Below are 14,251 nucleotides of genomic sequence, written 5' to 3'. Positions count from 1 at the left end.
GTTTTCTTGAAAGGATAGTTGACCCCCAAATCAAAGTTGTTCTGTGTTTTCACACCTCAACACACAGCCTGCCCTGGAGTCTTATAGACAATCATGTGGCTGATATCATGTAGCAGAGACAGCTGCGCAGAAATGGACATCTCTAAGACATTGCTGATTTCTTGGGCTGGGGGGGCTGGTGTGTGTTTATTTGTATATAGAGATGGGGGTAGGACCCTTCTGCCAGCTGGGGCTGTGTGTGTGTGCGGTGTGTGTGCATGTGTTATCGGGTTAACATCCAGCCTCTGCTCTTTCTCTGAGGAGAACAGGAAGACAGGGTCATCTTAATCCATGTCCCCCTGGGCAGCAGCATCAACAGAAGAGAAAGAGAAGAGGAGGAGGAGGAGGAGGAGGAGGAGAGGAGGAGGAGGAGGCATACAGCTGCTGGTAGCCAGGGACATTTAGCTAATCACAGCTGCATTGTCCCTGTCACTCACTTCTATTCAATCTATATCTATTTGTGTTTTTTTTCTCTATAATTTATTGTATGCTATCGCCGTCAAAGCAACACCTGAGTCACCCTAATGACTTAGCTATCTAATCTAATCAAATCTAGTGTAAAATTGACACCACTTAAAGATTATAGATAAAAACGTTGTGTCAATTCAATCACAATTTTGCCGTACTCCCTCTGTCACCAGTATGGTGTGGTGTTTTAGCTTTATTTCCCTTTCGATTGATTCGTAAAAAAAACATCCTTACTTGTAGGGAGGCTACCTCACATGATTTCCCATTTCACTAATTGGCCCCCTTGACAAAAAGCTCCTTCATCCTGCCCACAAATCTTAACCATCATCTCAGGAATCCAACCCATCCAGCTTACCTTCCCATCCCTCCTCTCCAACCCATCCACCTTCCCATCCCTCATCTCCAACCCACCCGCCTTCCCATCCCTCCTCTCCAACCCACCCACCTTCCCATCCCTCCTCTCCAACCCATCCACCTTCCCATCCCTCCTCTCCAACCCATCCAGCTTACCTTCCCATCCCTCCTCTCCAACCCATCCACCTTCCCATCCCCCTCTCCAACCCATCCACCTTCCCATCCCTCCTCTCCAACCCATCCACCTTCCCATCCGTCCTCTCCAACCCATCCACCTTCCCATCCCTCATCTCCAACCCACCCGCTTTCCCATCCTTCATCTCCAACCCATCCACCTTCCCATCCCTCCTCTCCAACCCATCCACCTTCCCATCCCTCCTCTCCAACCCATCCACCTTCCCATCCCTCATCTCCAACCCACCCGCTTTCCCATCCTTCATCTCCAACCCATCCACCTTCCCATCCCTCATCTCCAACCCATTTACCTTCCCATCCCTCCTCTCCCAAAAGATTCCTGATTCCAAATCTAGGAGCCTTGAAAGCCCCGGGGAGTGATTATCCCACGTTCCACGTGCTCGCTAACACGTGTCCCCCCTCCCTCCCCTCTCTCTCCCCTGACTGTAATTGAAATTCAACACGACCCTGTAAAAGAAAAGCAAATAAACAAAAACAAAATCAATATACAGAGCAGCGGCACAGTCTGTGCCAGATGTTGGTGATAATTACCGCCGTCAGAGCCAGTTCTTTTTGTGTGGCTGCTTGTTAGCTGTGTTAGCGCTTAGCGGCAGAGGGGATGCTCATGCTAATTTGCTCTTGTATCTCTTGCGCTTGACAGAATTGATTGATTTTAGGAGTTTGTTCCCCCCCTGACAACACACAAACACACCATTTCCAGCCCGTCTAGATGGTAGTCACCAGATCGACATTTCACTCACCGTCCAATAGCAGGAAGTGGGCGTTTCCTATTGTGCCGTCTCTTTGGCGGGCGGTGAGGCGGTAGACCACAGATCCTGGTGCGGCGTCAGGTCCCACTGCGCCCAGGTAGGGCTGAGGGAACATGCCCCACTGCAGGTCTGCCAGGGTGGGCACACTCAGGGTCAGCCTGCACAGGTACCACTCATCACCTAAAGAGACAGAAAAGATAAGAGGTTAAGGGTCAGGGTCAAAGGTCAGAGATAACAGTTGGTACAAACAGGGGGACATGGAATCACAACTAAGAGGTTGTCTGTATGAAATGTAGGCATACAGTGGGGGAAAAAAGTATTTAGTCAGCCACCAATTGTGCAAGTTCTCCCACTTAAAAAGATGAGAGAGGCCTGTAATTTTCATCATAGGTACACGTCAACTATGACAGACAAATTGAGGAAAAAAATTCCAGAAAATCACATTGTAGGATTTTTAATGAATTTATTTGCAAATTATGGTGGAAAATAAGTATTTGGTCACCTACAAACAAGCAAGAATTCTGGCTCTCACAGACCTCTAACTTCTTCTTTAAGAGGCTCCTCTGTCCTCCACTCGTTACCTGTATTAATGGCACCTGTTTGTTATCAGTATAAAAGACACCTGCCCACAACCTCAAACAGTCACACTCCAAACTCCACTATGGCCAAGACCAAAGAGCTGTCAAAGGACACCAGAAAAATAAATTGTAGACCTGCACCAGGCTGGGAAGACTGCATCTGCAATAGGTAAGCAGCTTGGTTTGAAGAAATCAACTGTGGGAGCAATTATTAGGAAATGGAAGACATACAAGACCACTGATAATCTCCCTCGATCTGGGGCTCCACGCAAGATCTCACCCCGTGGGGTCAAAATGATCACAAGAACGGTGAGCAAAAATCCCAGAACCACACGGGGGCACCTAGTGAATGACCTGCAGAGAGCTGGGACCAAAGTAACAAAGCCTACCATCAGTAACACAGTACGCCGCCAGGGACTCAAATCCTGCAGTGCAAGACGTGTCCCCCTGCTTAAGCCAGTACATGTCCAGGCCCGTCTGAAGTTTGCTAGAGTGCATTTGGATGATCCAGAAGAGGATTGGGAGAATGTCATATGGTCAGATGAAACCAAAATATAACTTTTTGGTAAAAACTCAACTCGATCGTGTTTGGAGGACAAAGAATGCTGAGTTGCATCCAAAGAACACCATACCTACTGTGAAGCATGGGGGTGGAAACATCATGCTTTGGGGCTGTTTTTCTGCAAAGGGACCAGGACGACTGATCCGTGTAAAGGAAAGAATGAATGGGGCCATGTATCGTGAGATTTTGAATGAAAACCTCCTTCCATCAGCAAGGGCATTGAAGATGAAACGTGGCAGCGTCTTTCAGCATGACAATGATCCCAAACACACCGCCCGGGCAACGAAGGAGTGGCTTCGTAAGAAGCATTTCAAGGTCCTGGAGTGGCCTAGCCAGTCTCCAGATCTCAACCCCATAGAAAATCTTTGGAGGGAGTTGAAAGTCCGTGTTGCTTAGCGACAGCCCCAAAACATCACTGCTCTAGAGGAGATCTGCATGGAGGAATGGGCCAAAATACCAGCAACAGTGTGTGAAAACCTTGTGAAGACTTACAGAAAACGTTTGACCTGTGTCATTGCCAACAAAGGGTATATAACAAAGTATTGAGAAACTTGTGTTATTGACCAAATACTTATTTTCCACCATCATTTGCAAATAAATTCATTAAAAAATCCTACAATGTGATTTTCTGGATTTTTTCCTCATTTTGTCTGTCATAGTTGACATGTACCTATGATGAAAATTACAGGCCTCTCTCATCTTTTTAAGTGGGAGAACTTGCACAATTGGTGGCTGACTAAATACATTTTTTCCCCACTGTATGCGCTAAATGCATTCTGGGAAGGTGGAGGACTAGTGTCCGCTGAAGCCCCCAATCCACTGATGATGATGTCATTGGGTCTGAGTCCTCCTTTTAGCCAAAAACAAGTGTCTGTGCCACTTCCCAACTTTGGGCTTTGACTTTTCCAAACACATCCATCCATCTCTCCCTTTCAAAGTGTTTGCGATCCCTGGCACAATCTCCTTATCTTATTTGCCTCTCAAAATCATTTCTCAACCATCCGCTGGTGTCACTCCCCCCAGATGGCAGCCACAGCACTTGGATGACGCTGGGCCCATTCTCTGAGTGGAGACAAATGGCCAGATGCAACATCGCTGATAGGTTCCCTGTTTCCATCCCAGGCTGAAGGGCTCTCCCTCCCTCGTCTGTTTACTCGCTAGCAGCTATATGCTGTCTGAGACTGTCGCTTCACCCAAGGCCATAGCAGTCAGCGAAAATAATGACATTTTCTTTACAAACCCATCACCCTCTCTTTGTATCGCTCTTCACACAAGCATGTTTCCCACAAAACACACTGTCTGATAGCACACTGAGAGAGGGAGAAAGAGAGAGAAGGGGAGAAATAGAGAGAGAGGAGAGAGGTGGGGAGGGGCAGAAAGCAAGCAAGTGCTCTCAGAAGGCCTTCAGAAGATCAGAAAAGACTCAGCACAACAGAGAAGGGGACTGTGTGTTGTTGCTGCTTGTCGTCTGGTTTTGGGAGAGTTTGTTTTGTCTGCAGACTTGTGCTTTGTGTTGTTTGCAATGTCTGGCACGATGGAGAGACAACAGCAAATAAGAGGGAGCTTCACATCTGAGGGACGCAGGGAAGCGGCAGGAAAAAGAGAGGGAGAAGAAAGGAGGAAGAACGCACCACTCTCTCCCTCCTTCCTGCCTTTTCATATGTGGCCTTTAGAAGCCTGTCAGCAGAGACTGATAGAGAGAGGGAGAGGGGAAGAGAAAGAGAGAGGGGAGGAAGAGACAGGGGAAGGTGGGAGCATTCTTGACAGATCCTTTCAGCACAAGGCTCTAGATTCTTGTATTGCTATTTTGTAATTCAGGGGATGGATGTGGTTGTTTTGTATGGTGCTGGTAGGCTTATGCACCGGGTTGGCTATGTATGAATTCCTCCACAGACATTAATGACTCTTCATAATGATAGCGGTGTCATGATCCTTGGTCCAAGCGACTGAGCACACACCAAGTTCATGCCAAACACACGCATACATACATAAATGCATACAAATGGCTGACTTAGGGTTGGCTCAGTGGGCTTTAACCATTAAACTGTGCCTGTGGGTCAAAAAGCAAGGGATGAGGAGAGATATAGGAGAGTTAAATGCAAGAGTGTGTGTCATGACCATGGGAATGATCACTACCTTTACATAAACTGCTCACAGAGGAGAGATTCATCTCTTAAGTACATCCACCACAGGCCTCTCTCTCTCTCTCTCTCTCTCTCTCTCTCTCTCTCTCTCTCTCTCTCTCTCTCTCTCTCTCTCTCTCTCTCTCTCTCTCTCTCTCTCTCTCTCTCTGCTTCATCTGTCACCAGGGCCATCCATGCCTCTCTCCCTCCTTCTCTTCCCTCTTTTCTCCACCAAACTAGCAGAAACAAAAGGCAGCCAACAGATCCACCTCATCAGTGTTCTGTGAGAGTGGATCAAGTTGGCAAAGTGGGCAAAGCGAGCGAGGCCGCTCCACACGTGTCTGTTTACACCTTTCTAATCCTCGTAAAGAGCCGATGGTAACCAGGCGACATCGCTCCGGATACGATACACACCCGCTGTAAAAATAGCCCAGTGACACTCGTCTGAGTCCACCCAAAGCTGTCTCCTCATTTGAATATCAATTTTGACGATGTCACGGATTGTTATGCAAATCCGGGAATAAAAGGGGAAAATTGTGTTTGTTTGCTGAAACACTTCTTTTTTTCTTTTTTTCTTCCCCCTGATTTGATATACAGTGAATTAGAGATGCAGCCGTGCAAAAGAGGCCAGTATTGACAGAGCGAGAATGAGATTGCATTCAAGTGGCCTTTATGTGTCTGACATCAAATTACGATGACACATTCCATTGGGGCCCAATTTGTTTCAGCACATTGACAGTGTTGTCCAAAAACAGCCTACCAAATTGTATTGAGGCTTCAACTGAAGAAGAAGTAATGACGGAATGGGGAAGATTCTTTCAGATCTCCATGAAGTACCAATGTAGGGTAGGGGCTAGGAGTTGTGCTTTAACCATTACATTAAATAAAGGGGCTGATAGAGAGAGGGGACACCCATCCCATGTCCCCAAGCCCCCAGGACCCTCTTGGCCCCTCTTGGACCCTCTTGGACCCTAGTGATCCCTCTCAGACCTGACAGAGATGGTGTGTGGTGTCCGGTGACGTGATGCCGGTAGAACACACACCTGTGAGAGGACTGGGGGAGATCAGAGGTATCACTGTTACATAAAACCACCTGAGGTACAGCACAGGGGGCAAGAGTCATGCAGCTGAGCTAGGATTACACACACACACACACACACACACACACACACACACACACTGTTTCGTACATACATACACACACACACCCACAGATTTATACTCCCACAACGCCCCTGGGGAGGTCACATAGGTGTGTGTGTGTGTTTTGTGTGAATGACAGGGTGGGATGTGTCGCCTTGGTGACTCACAGAGCACAGGTGTTCCCATGAGTCCCGTCTCCGTGGCAGCCGTCTTTGTGACATTTGAACACACACGCATGCAGGCATCTCACGTAATTGCCTGTCCTTGCTGGCCTGGCAGGATGTTGACACTGTGTGTGTGTGTCAGAATCTAAAAAGAGCCTCCCTTTCACGCACGATTAACTACTCAATGATGTAGATCCCACTGTTGTTCTAATGACATGCATTTTGCGGGCTATAATTACGTTTCAAATCAAGAGCTTTTGTCTGCTCTAAAACCATGTGATGCACAGATAAATTATGTAAAAGGAGACCAGTGTAAGGAGGGAGATATATATATATATATATATATATATATATATATATATAGAGAGAGAGAGAGAGAGAGAGAGAGAGAGAGAGAGAGAGAGAGAGAGAGAGAGAGAGAGAGAGAGAAGCTGGTCCTGGGGCTCTGTTCACAAACACAAACAGACCTCACAGAGCCCCAGGACAACAACAACAACACAATTAGACCCAACCAAATCATGAGAAAACTAAAAGAGAATTACTTGACACATTGGAAAGAATTAACAAAAAAACTGAGCAAACTAGAATGCTATTTGGCTTTAAACAGAGAGTATACATTTACATTTTAGTCATTTGGGAATCGAACAGTTGCAGAATACCTGACCACTGTGACTGACCCAAACTTAAGGAAAGCTTTGACTATGTACAGACTCAGTGAGCATAGCCTTGCTATTGAGAAAGGCCGCCGTAGGCAGACCTGGCTCTCAAGAGAAGACTGGCTATGTGCACACTGCCCACAAAATGAGGTGGAAACTGAGCTGCACTTCCTAACCTCCTGCCAAATGTATGACCATATTAGAGACACATATTTCCCTCAGATTACAGAGATCCACAAAGAATTCGAAAACAAACCCAATTTTGATAAACTCCCTTATCTACTGGGTGAAAAACCACAGTGTGCCATCACAGCAGCAAGATTTGTGACCTGTTGCCACAAGAAAAGGGCAACCAGTAAACAACAAACACCATTGTAAATACAACCCATATTTATGTTGATTTATTTTCCCATTTGTACTTTAACTATTTGCACATTGTTACAACACTGTATATAGACATAATATGACATTTGAAATGTTTTTATTCTTTTGGAACTTCTGAGTGTAATGTTTACTGTTAATATTTATTGTTTATTTAACTTTTGTTTACTATCTACTTCACTTGCTTTGGCAATGTTAACATACGTTTCCCATGCCAATAAAGCCCTTAAATTGAAATTGAATTGAGAGAGACAGAGATAGATAGATAGATAGATAGATAGATAGATAGATAGATAGATAGATAGATAGATAGATAGATAGATAGATAGATAGATAGATAGATAGATAGATAGATAGATAGATAGATAGATAGATAGATAGATAGATAGATAGATAGATAGATAGATAGATAGATAGATAGATAGATAGATAGATAGATAGATAGATAGATAGATAGATAGATAGATAGATAGAGGGAGAGAGATAGATAGAGAGGGAGAGATGCTCAACATGTGAGCGAAAGCACAGAGAAACTTGCAACATCCACTATACTTATATTACAGCTAGTTAGTGGATCATTTGTTGTGTCAATATTAGACTATCAAAATCTTCAAATAGGCGGGTCTAGTGGCCATTGGGTAGCTACTGAGAGGAATATTTTGAGGGAGGAGAGTCATTGAGAGACAAACCACCTCTGTTGTAGGAGATGGGAACCCTGCTCCCCATCTGCTCCCTGGTAGCCAGTGGACTGAGGCGTTATGCATCCTAATTAATGATGTTATAGACTGGCCCACATTTCTCCCCTGCATGCACACACACACACACAAACACACACACACACAGAGTTAATTAAGCACCATTTTAAAAAAACCTGATGGGTGGGGGGAAAGAGAGAAAGAGAGAGAGAGAGCGAGAGAGAGAGAGAGAGAGGGAGGAGAGGGAGAGAAAGAGAGAGAGAGAGGGGGAGGGAGGGAGGGAGGGAGGGAGGGAGGGAGGGAGGGAGGGAGGGAGATGAGAAGATAGAAGTCAAGAGAGAGAGAGAGAGAGAGAGACAGAGAGAGAGAGAGAGAGAATGGATGGAAAAGGGACATCATTATATTCACTCACCCCTGTTCACTGCACAGACAGACTGACCTCACTGTTGACGTCCCCTGGTATTTCTGGTACCTAAAGTGGACAGAGGAATAGGACAGCCCTACTGTACAGCTACCATCACTCCCCTCATTTCTCAAATCCTCTCTCATTCCTCCACATTTCACCCTTGGTTGACTTTTACTGCCCAAACCTAATTATATTCCAAATGCTCAACTGGTTTAACATAGCTAAGCAACCAATCTGATGATGTAAATGCATGTAAATGCAGTTCTCCATGAAATATAAGCGAGATACAGCATGAATAAGTTATTCTATTTTCTCCCCTGACAAAGCCACAAACATACAGGCATTGAGAGAGGAAACAATTAATAACTTTCAGCCAAAGACAGAACTGTGCAGTGTGTGTGTGTGTGTGTGTGTTTTCTGATTGAAAGCCCTGAGGCTGTGTGTGGATGGAGCCCTCCCCACTACACACCCATGCACACACAGACAATCAAATGCAGAGGAGACATAGCTGCTCATGTATGTCCCTGCATGCCCGTGGAGTGAGAACGTTCCATCACATGATCCCACCCTCTCTCTTACTCCTCCTGGACACATGCCTGTCTCTCTGGAATGAGAGGCCCACAGGGGGCTGCCCCCTCTCTGCCTGACCACAAATGTAGTCTTTCTCCACTCGAGGACCCTGGACGCCCGTGAGTGAGTTTGCGAGTCCTCACAGTCGACACAACACGGAAACTCAATTAGAGCCATTCTGTGGTGGGGTGTGCATGGGGAATGGAGGGGTAGGGAGGACTAGAGCTTACAAGGGGTTTTAGTAAGCTCGTAGCTACACTAATAGCGTTCTCCACTCCACCCAGACCACCTTCAAAATACACTCACCTTACTGTGAGGTGTACGTAGAGTATGTGTGTGACCTCTCAAGGTGATTTATCAACAACAAGAGCCTCAGGCTGCTTCTACATGGGGTGCGTCTCCATCAGAGGAGGCTGGTGGGAGGAGCTATAGGAGGACAGGCTCATTGTAATGGCTGGAATGGAATTTATGGAACAGACTCAAATATGTGGTTTCCATATGTGTTGATGTGTTGATACCGTTCCGTTATTACATTCCAGCCATTAAAATGAGCCTGTCCTCCTATAGCTCCCCCCACCAGCCTCCTCTGGTCTCCATAGTCTAAAGTGGCCTCCTCTCGGAGTTGATTTTCTGCATAACTCTGGTGCAGTTGGTGGTTGACTTGGTGGGCATGTTGTCTCCCTCACGCTGGCGTCACTGGCCCACTGAGTCAGCCACAGCTATGACTCCTCACCAGATGGCATCGATGGCACCATGTGGCGGTGAACATAAGAGCAATCAAACAAGACGCCTCTACACCAACTGTTTACATCAACTAACCATCTCTATCTCTTATGTCCCCACAGGCAGATACAGCATCTTCTCTTTTCTAGTATTCATTAGCAAGTAGTGAAACATATAGTCTCACAAGGGGTCATTTACTTCAGAACACTGACTGTGCTCGTAGTCTTGCTAGTAAGCACTCCTCACCCTCACTTCGGAGTATAGATTACTTCCCCCCACCAAGGACACTGCGATCGTCTGAACTCTCCCAATTCAATATGCGGCTGCCGTTGGCGCGATAGAAGACAGAATCTGGCCGGATAAGCCGGATCCAGGGGTTTGATTTTCCCAATAACTCCTAGGAATGGAATCAATCGCTCCAGAGGAGTTGAGAGGCTGGATCCAAAGCCGGAGTGAAAACCAAGCTCTCTGTCTTTGATGGCAGAGTGAAAAACAGTTGGATTTATTTATCTGATCCCCAATCTCGATGATGTGTGAGAGGGGGTCTACGAGGGAGGATTGGAGAAGGCCATCATGGGAAATGGGGTCAAAGGCCAAAGCCTGTCTGTGGAGCAGTGGTATGATGATACACCCGTGGCTCGTGCACATGCACGCGAACACACACACACACACACACTACTACTTCTATTCAGAGGCAAATCCACTCGTCTTTCCAACCAAATCCCCCCCAACACACTCACATACAGTATACATTCACATTAAGTCCCTGCCAGTGGAAGGGCAGTGACTACAGTTATTAAATGTCCTTGGGGAACTTTTCAATATAGTCATTGAGGATTTGACAGTTGAATTCATTCTCCTTTAGTGTGTGTGGTTGGGTGTAAGACATACATCTGCTGTAATCTCATCTGCCATGAGCGAAGTGTATGATGGTGAGACTACTTCTGCAAGAGTTAAGCCAAAAGATAAAACGAGAGAAGAAAGGAGGGAACATGAAAGAGTGGATAAAGCCACCCAAGGCTCACTATTCCAAACTGTATTTTATGAGGTATTTCAAAGTCACCTCAGATAGAGAGAGAGAGAGAGAGAGAGAGAGAGAGAGAGAGAGAGAGAGAGAGAGAGAGAGAGAGAGAGAGAGAGAGAGAGAGAGATGGAGAAAGACAGGAAAGAGAGAGAAAGAGAAACAGAGGGCAAGAAAGAGAGAAAAACAACAGAGGTTGTAGCTCTCAGAAGGTTTTCACTCATCTAACACTCATTCTTTTCTGTCTTAAATCTCTCTCTACCCTTACCACCATACCTCAATAATTCAACTTTTACATCTACTGAAACAGGCCCTTGAATTTAGAAAAAAATACATATTTTGGAGGTTTGGGGTTTTCATGTCAGAATGTCTCAATGCAGACTCTCACAAGCTGTGAAAGAAAATATATTGTGATCTAAAACATGGAAACTGTCGGTTAAATTATGTATATCTGAGGACTTTTGTCAGACATAAAAAAATAAAACAGTGAAATTTTAATGTGGCAACTCATTCGTTATTGATGTGTTATGTCAAGATATTTCTCTGTAGAAACTGACAATCGTGGAAGTGTGATTAGGGAGGAGAGGCGAGGTGTGTGTGTGTTTGTGTGTCTGCTTGTCAAGGGATTATGTTGGATTTAATAGAATCAGCCATATAACTTTAAGTGAGCAACACAATCACATTGCATGTAGGCATTCACAGGTCCAATTTCAGTTGATTATCTCACTGTGTCAATGTCAAGGTCAGCAGGAGGGTGTGAACAGCTGAACCCAGACCTGCCTACAGGATCTGGATCTGCCACAGCTGCTAACAGTGCCTGTCTTCAATCACCTGACATCTATGCCAACCATGGGTGACAGACAGACCGATACACATACAGTGCTGTACATACACACTCACACAAAGAGGTGTTATTGCAAACAAACACACACACACTTACACAGATGTAGTGGTGATGGACAAACACCTCAGGTGACATGGGGTTGAAAAGAACACACAATGTGTGTGTGTGTGTGTGTGCGTGTAGTGGAGGGGTCCATTCACATCCACCTAAGGGCTCCTAGATAGCAGCTGAGGTACTTGTATGTCCCTAACGGCGCTGCATCTGTGTAAATAAATGTGTGTGTCTGTGTGTGTGTGTGTGTGTGAGGGGAGGTGGGGGGGACTTTTAGAGGTGATAATAGTTCTGGTCAGACACTGGTGGACAGGGAGAGATAGGGGAGGCAAACTCCCTGACCCTGAAAATCTCCTAGACTGCAAGAACACCACACTAGACAGCTAGCGACTTGTGTGTGTGCCTGCTGCCTCGCTCTGGTTGTCTGAGTGTGTTTGTGTGTGTGCTGATTTCTTCACTTTCTGATGAGACTACTGGAGCTCTGTGGTGTGTGTGTGTGTGTATGTGTGTGTGTGTGTGTGTGTGTGAAAACTCTGATCCCTTATCAGCAACCATCATATGGATCAACAAAGAAAAAACAACAAAGGAGGAAAAGCTCCACTGAGCATAGCTGTGTGTGAATGTGTGTGTGTGTGTGTGTGTGTGAGTGAATGTGTGTGTGTGTGTGTGTGAGTGAATGTGTGTGTGGGTGTGTGTGTTTGTGTGTGTGTGTGATGTGTGCCCATGCTTGTGTGTGACTGTTTGTGTGTACACACCAGAGCCAGGGAGAGGATTGAGGCTACTGGGGTGCACCAAAGCCAAGGTTCCAACTATTTGCCATTCAGGTGAAATAGACAGATTTTCCGCCCAAGTGATTCCATTCCGTATGGGAGTTGTGGGATCAAATCCCTGAGACAAATGCTGGCCTGCTGAGCTAGCCCACACAAACAGGGGCTTCCCACAGACACACACAGGGGCATGTGAATGCCCATCTTTTGAAGCACGGGGTCATGATAGACATAAAGGGTTTTCTGTGTTGGTGCAACATTGGTTGGCTTGTTACACACATATGACCCTATTACCATTTCACACAGAAGCTGTGATACACATAGATCCAACACACAGACACACACACACTCACAGAACACAAAAAAACTCCCACACATGCACACACACAGCCCCAAAGAGCAGTGACAAGGCCTAGTGATCAAAGGAGCAGATTTGCTCCATTGTTTGCATAAATATAAGCAGAAGCTGTTTAGAGACAGTGCTAAGCCCACCAAATAGCTTTTCAATACCACACTGGACCCTACTTATGGAAAGGAACACACAACAATAGGGCAGATATTCCACCAATCTGCTTCAATCTTCTAAAGCCGGCCAAGCCGCCACTTCGGCTTCCTCATAATAGAGGAGTAGGGTTTTCCCTAAACATCGCTTAGGCAAGGCGGGCTGCCGCCTTACTCTTTTGCTAGCTGGCTTACAAACTTTTGGTTTTGTTCAGTTGAACTCAGTTTGAAGAGGACATGCTAGTGTCTGCTTTGATGGGTTGTTGCTTGGTGACACTCCGCTCGAGAAAACAATACTAGGGGAAACACTTAAAGGGAGAGACAGAAAGGTCAAGTCACTACTTGTTTTTGAATGAGTTTGTCTTTTTCCTTGTTTTGCTCGTTGTTCTATCGCTTTTTCCGGCCCTTGTTCTGACGTCTTGCCATTTTTCATTCTGTCATTCTCACTCAAACTCTTAAACTCTGCCTGTCTCTCTCTCCACCTCCCTCTTTATTCTCATTGCTCTCACTCTCTTCCTTGAAGGATTAGACCAGGATCTTGAGTATCTTCACCAGGGATTTTAAGCTAATGATAGACAGAATTACTTCTCACACAGATTCCCCAAAATAAAGAGCTACCGCTTCCTCCTTTCCTCAAACACTCTTTTTTCATATTACCTCTTTCTCCCTTTCGGATCCAGCATGCCTTGGGAGCTCCAGCAACCAGATATACAACTAACGTGGACCTGGAAAACCATCCAGGTAAATTATCTATGTGTCTAAGAAGCAGCAGATATTACAGTGTTAGCGTTAGTACAGTACGTAGCATGGCTACTGTTCCACGGTGGACTTGAAGGGGCTGGCGGTGGCTAGGCTAATTGCTGTGAAAGTGTGGTGGGGGTGATTAAGCTCACAGAGTGGGGTGCCTGTTCCTCTAATGAGAGCATCTGTCGAGGCACAGGACCCTTTGATAGTGTGGGGGTGTCTACCGTGTCCTAGAGCCCCCTGCTTCTACACACACACACACACACACACACACACACACACACACACACATAACACACACCCCCCCCAGGACAGAAATAATCTCCCCTTAGTGGTACTCATTTTCTCTTCTCTCCCTTTACCATGACTGTCATCTTCTACCCATTTCTGAACTCCTTTTTTAATTTCCTCGTCGTTCTGTCTCTCATCAGCTCTCTTGCTCCTTCACTCTCTTCTCTCCTAGACTTGAGCCTCCTCTTTGTCTTCAGCATCGCGCCTCCTTCGTTTCCTGCCCTCT

General features: G+C 45.9%; 1 protein-coding gene across 1 annotated transcript in view; it reads right to left on the bottom strand.

Annotated features, from left to right (window-relative positions):
- Positions 1-6,448, bottom strand: part of si:dkey-22o22.2 (neural-cadherin) — a 54,802-nt gene extending 48,354 nt beyond the window's left edge. The window contains exons 1-2 of the mRNA XM_045205113.1: positions 6,379-6,448; positions 1,797-1,985 (exon numbers count right to left, since the gene is read on the bottom strand). Coding sequence (XP_045061048.1) covers positions 1,797-1,985; positions 6,379-6,448 — 259 coding nt within the window. The remainder of the gene's footprint in view (positions 1-1,796; positions 1,986-6,378) is intronic.
- Positions 6,449-14,251: the final 7,803 nt, after the last annotated feature.

Source organism: Coregonus clupeaformis, chromosome 19 (assembly GCF_020615455.1).
Source record: "Coregonus clupeaformis isolate EN_2021a chromosome 19, ASM2061545v1, whole genome shotgun sequence".
Lineage (NCBI taxonomy): Eukaryota > Metazoa > Chordata > Actinopteri > Salmoniformes > Salmonidae > Coregonus > Coregonus clupeaformis.
Note: the sequence above shows the minus strand (reverse complement) of the source record. Positions and strands in the feature narration are given on the sequence as shown.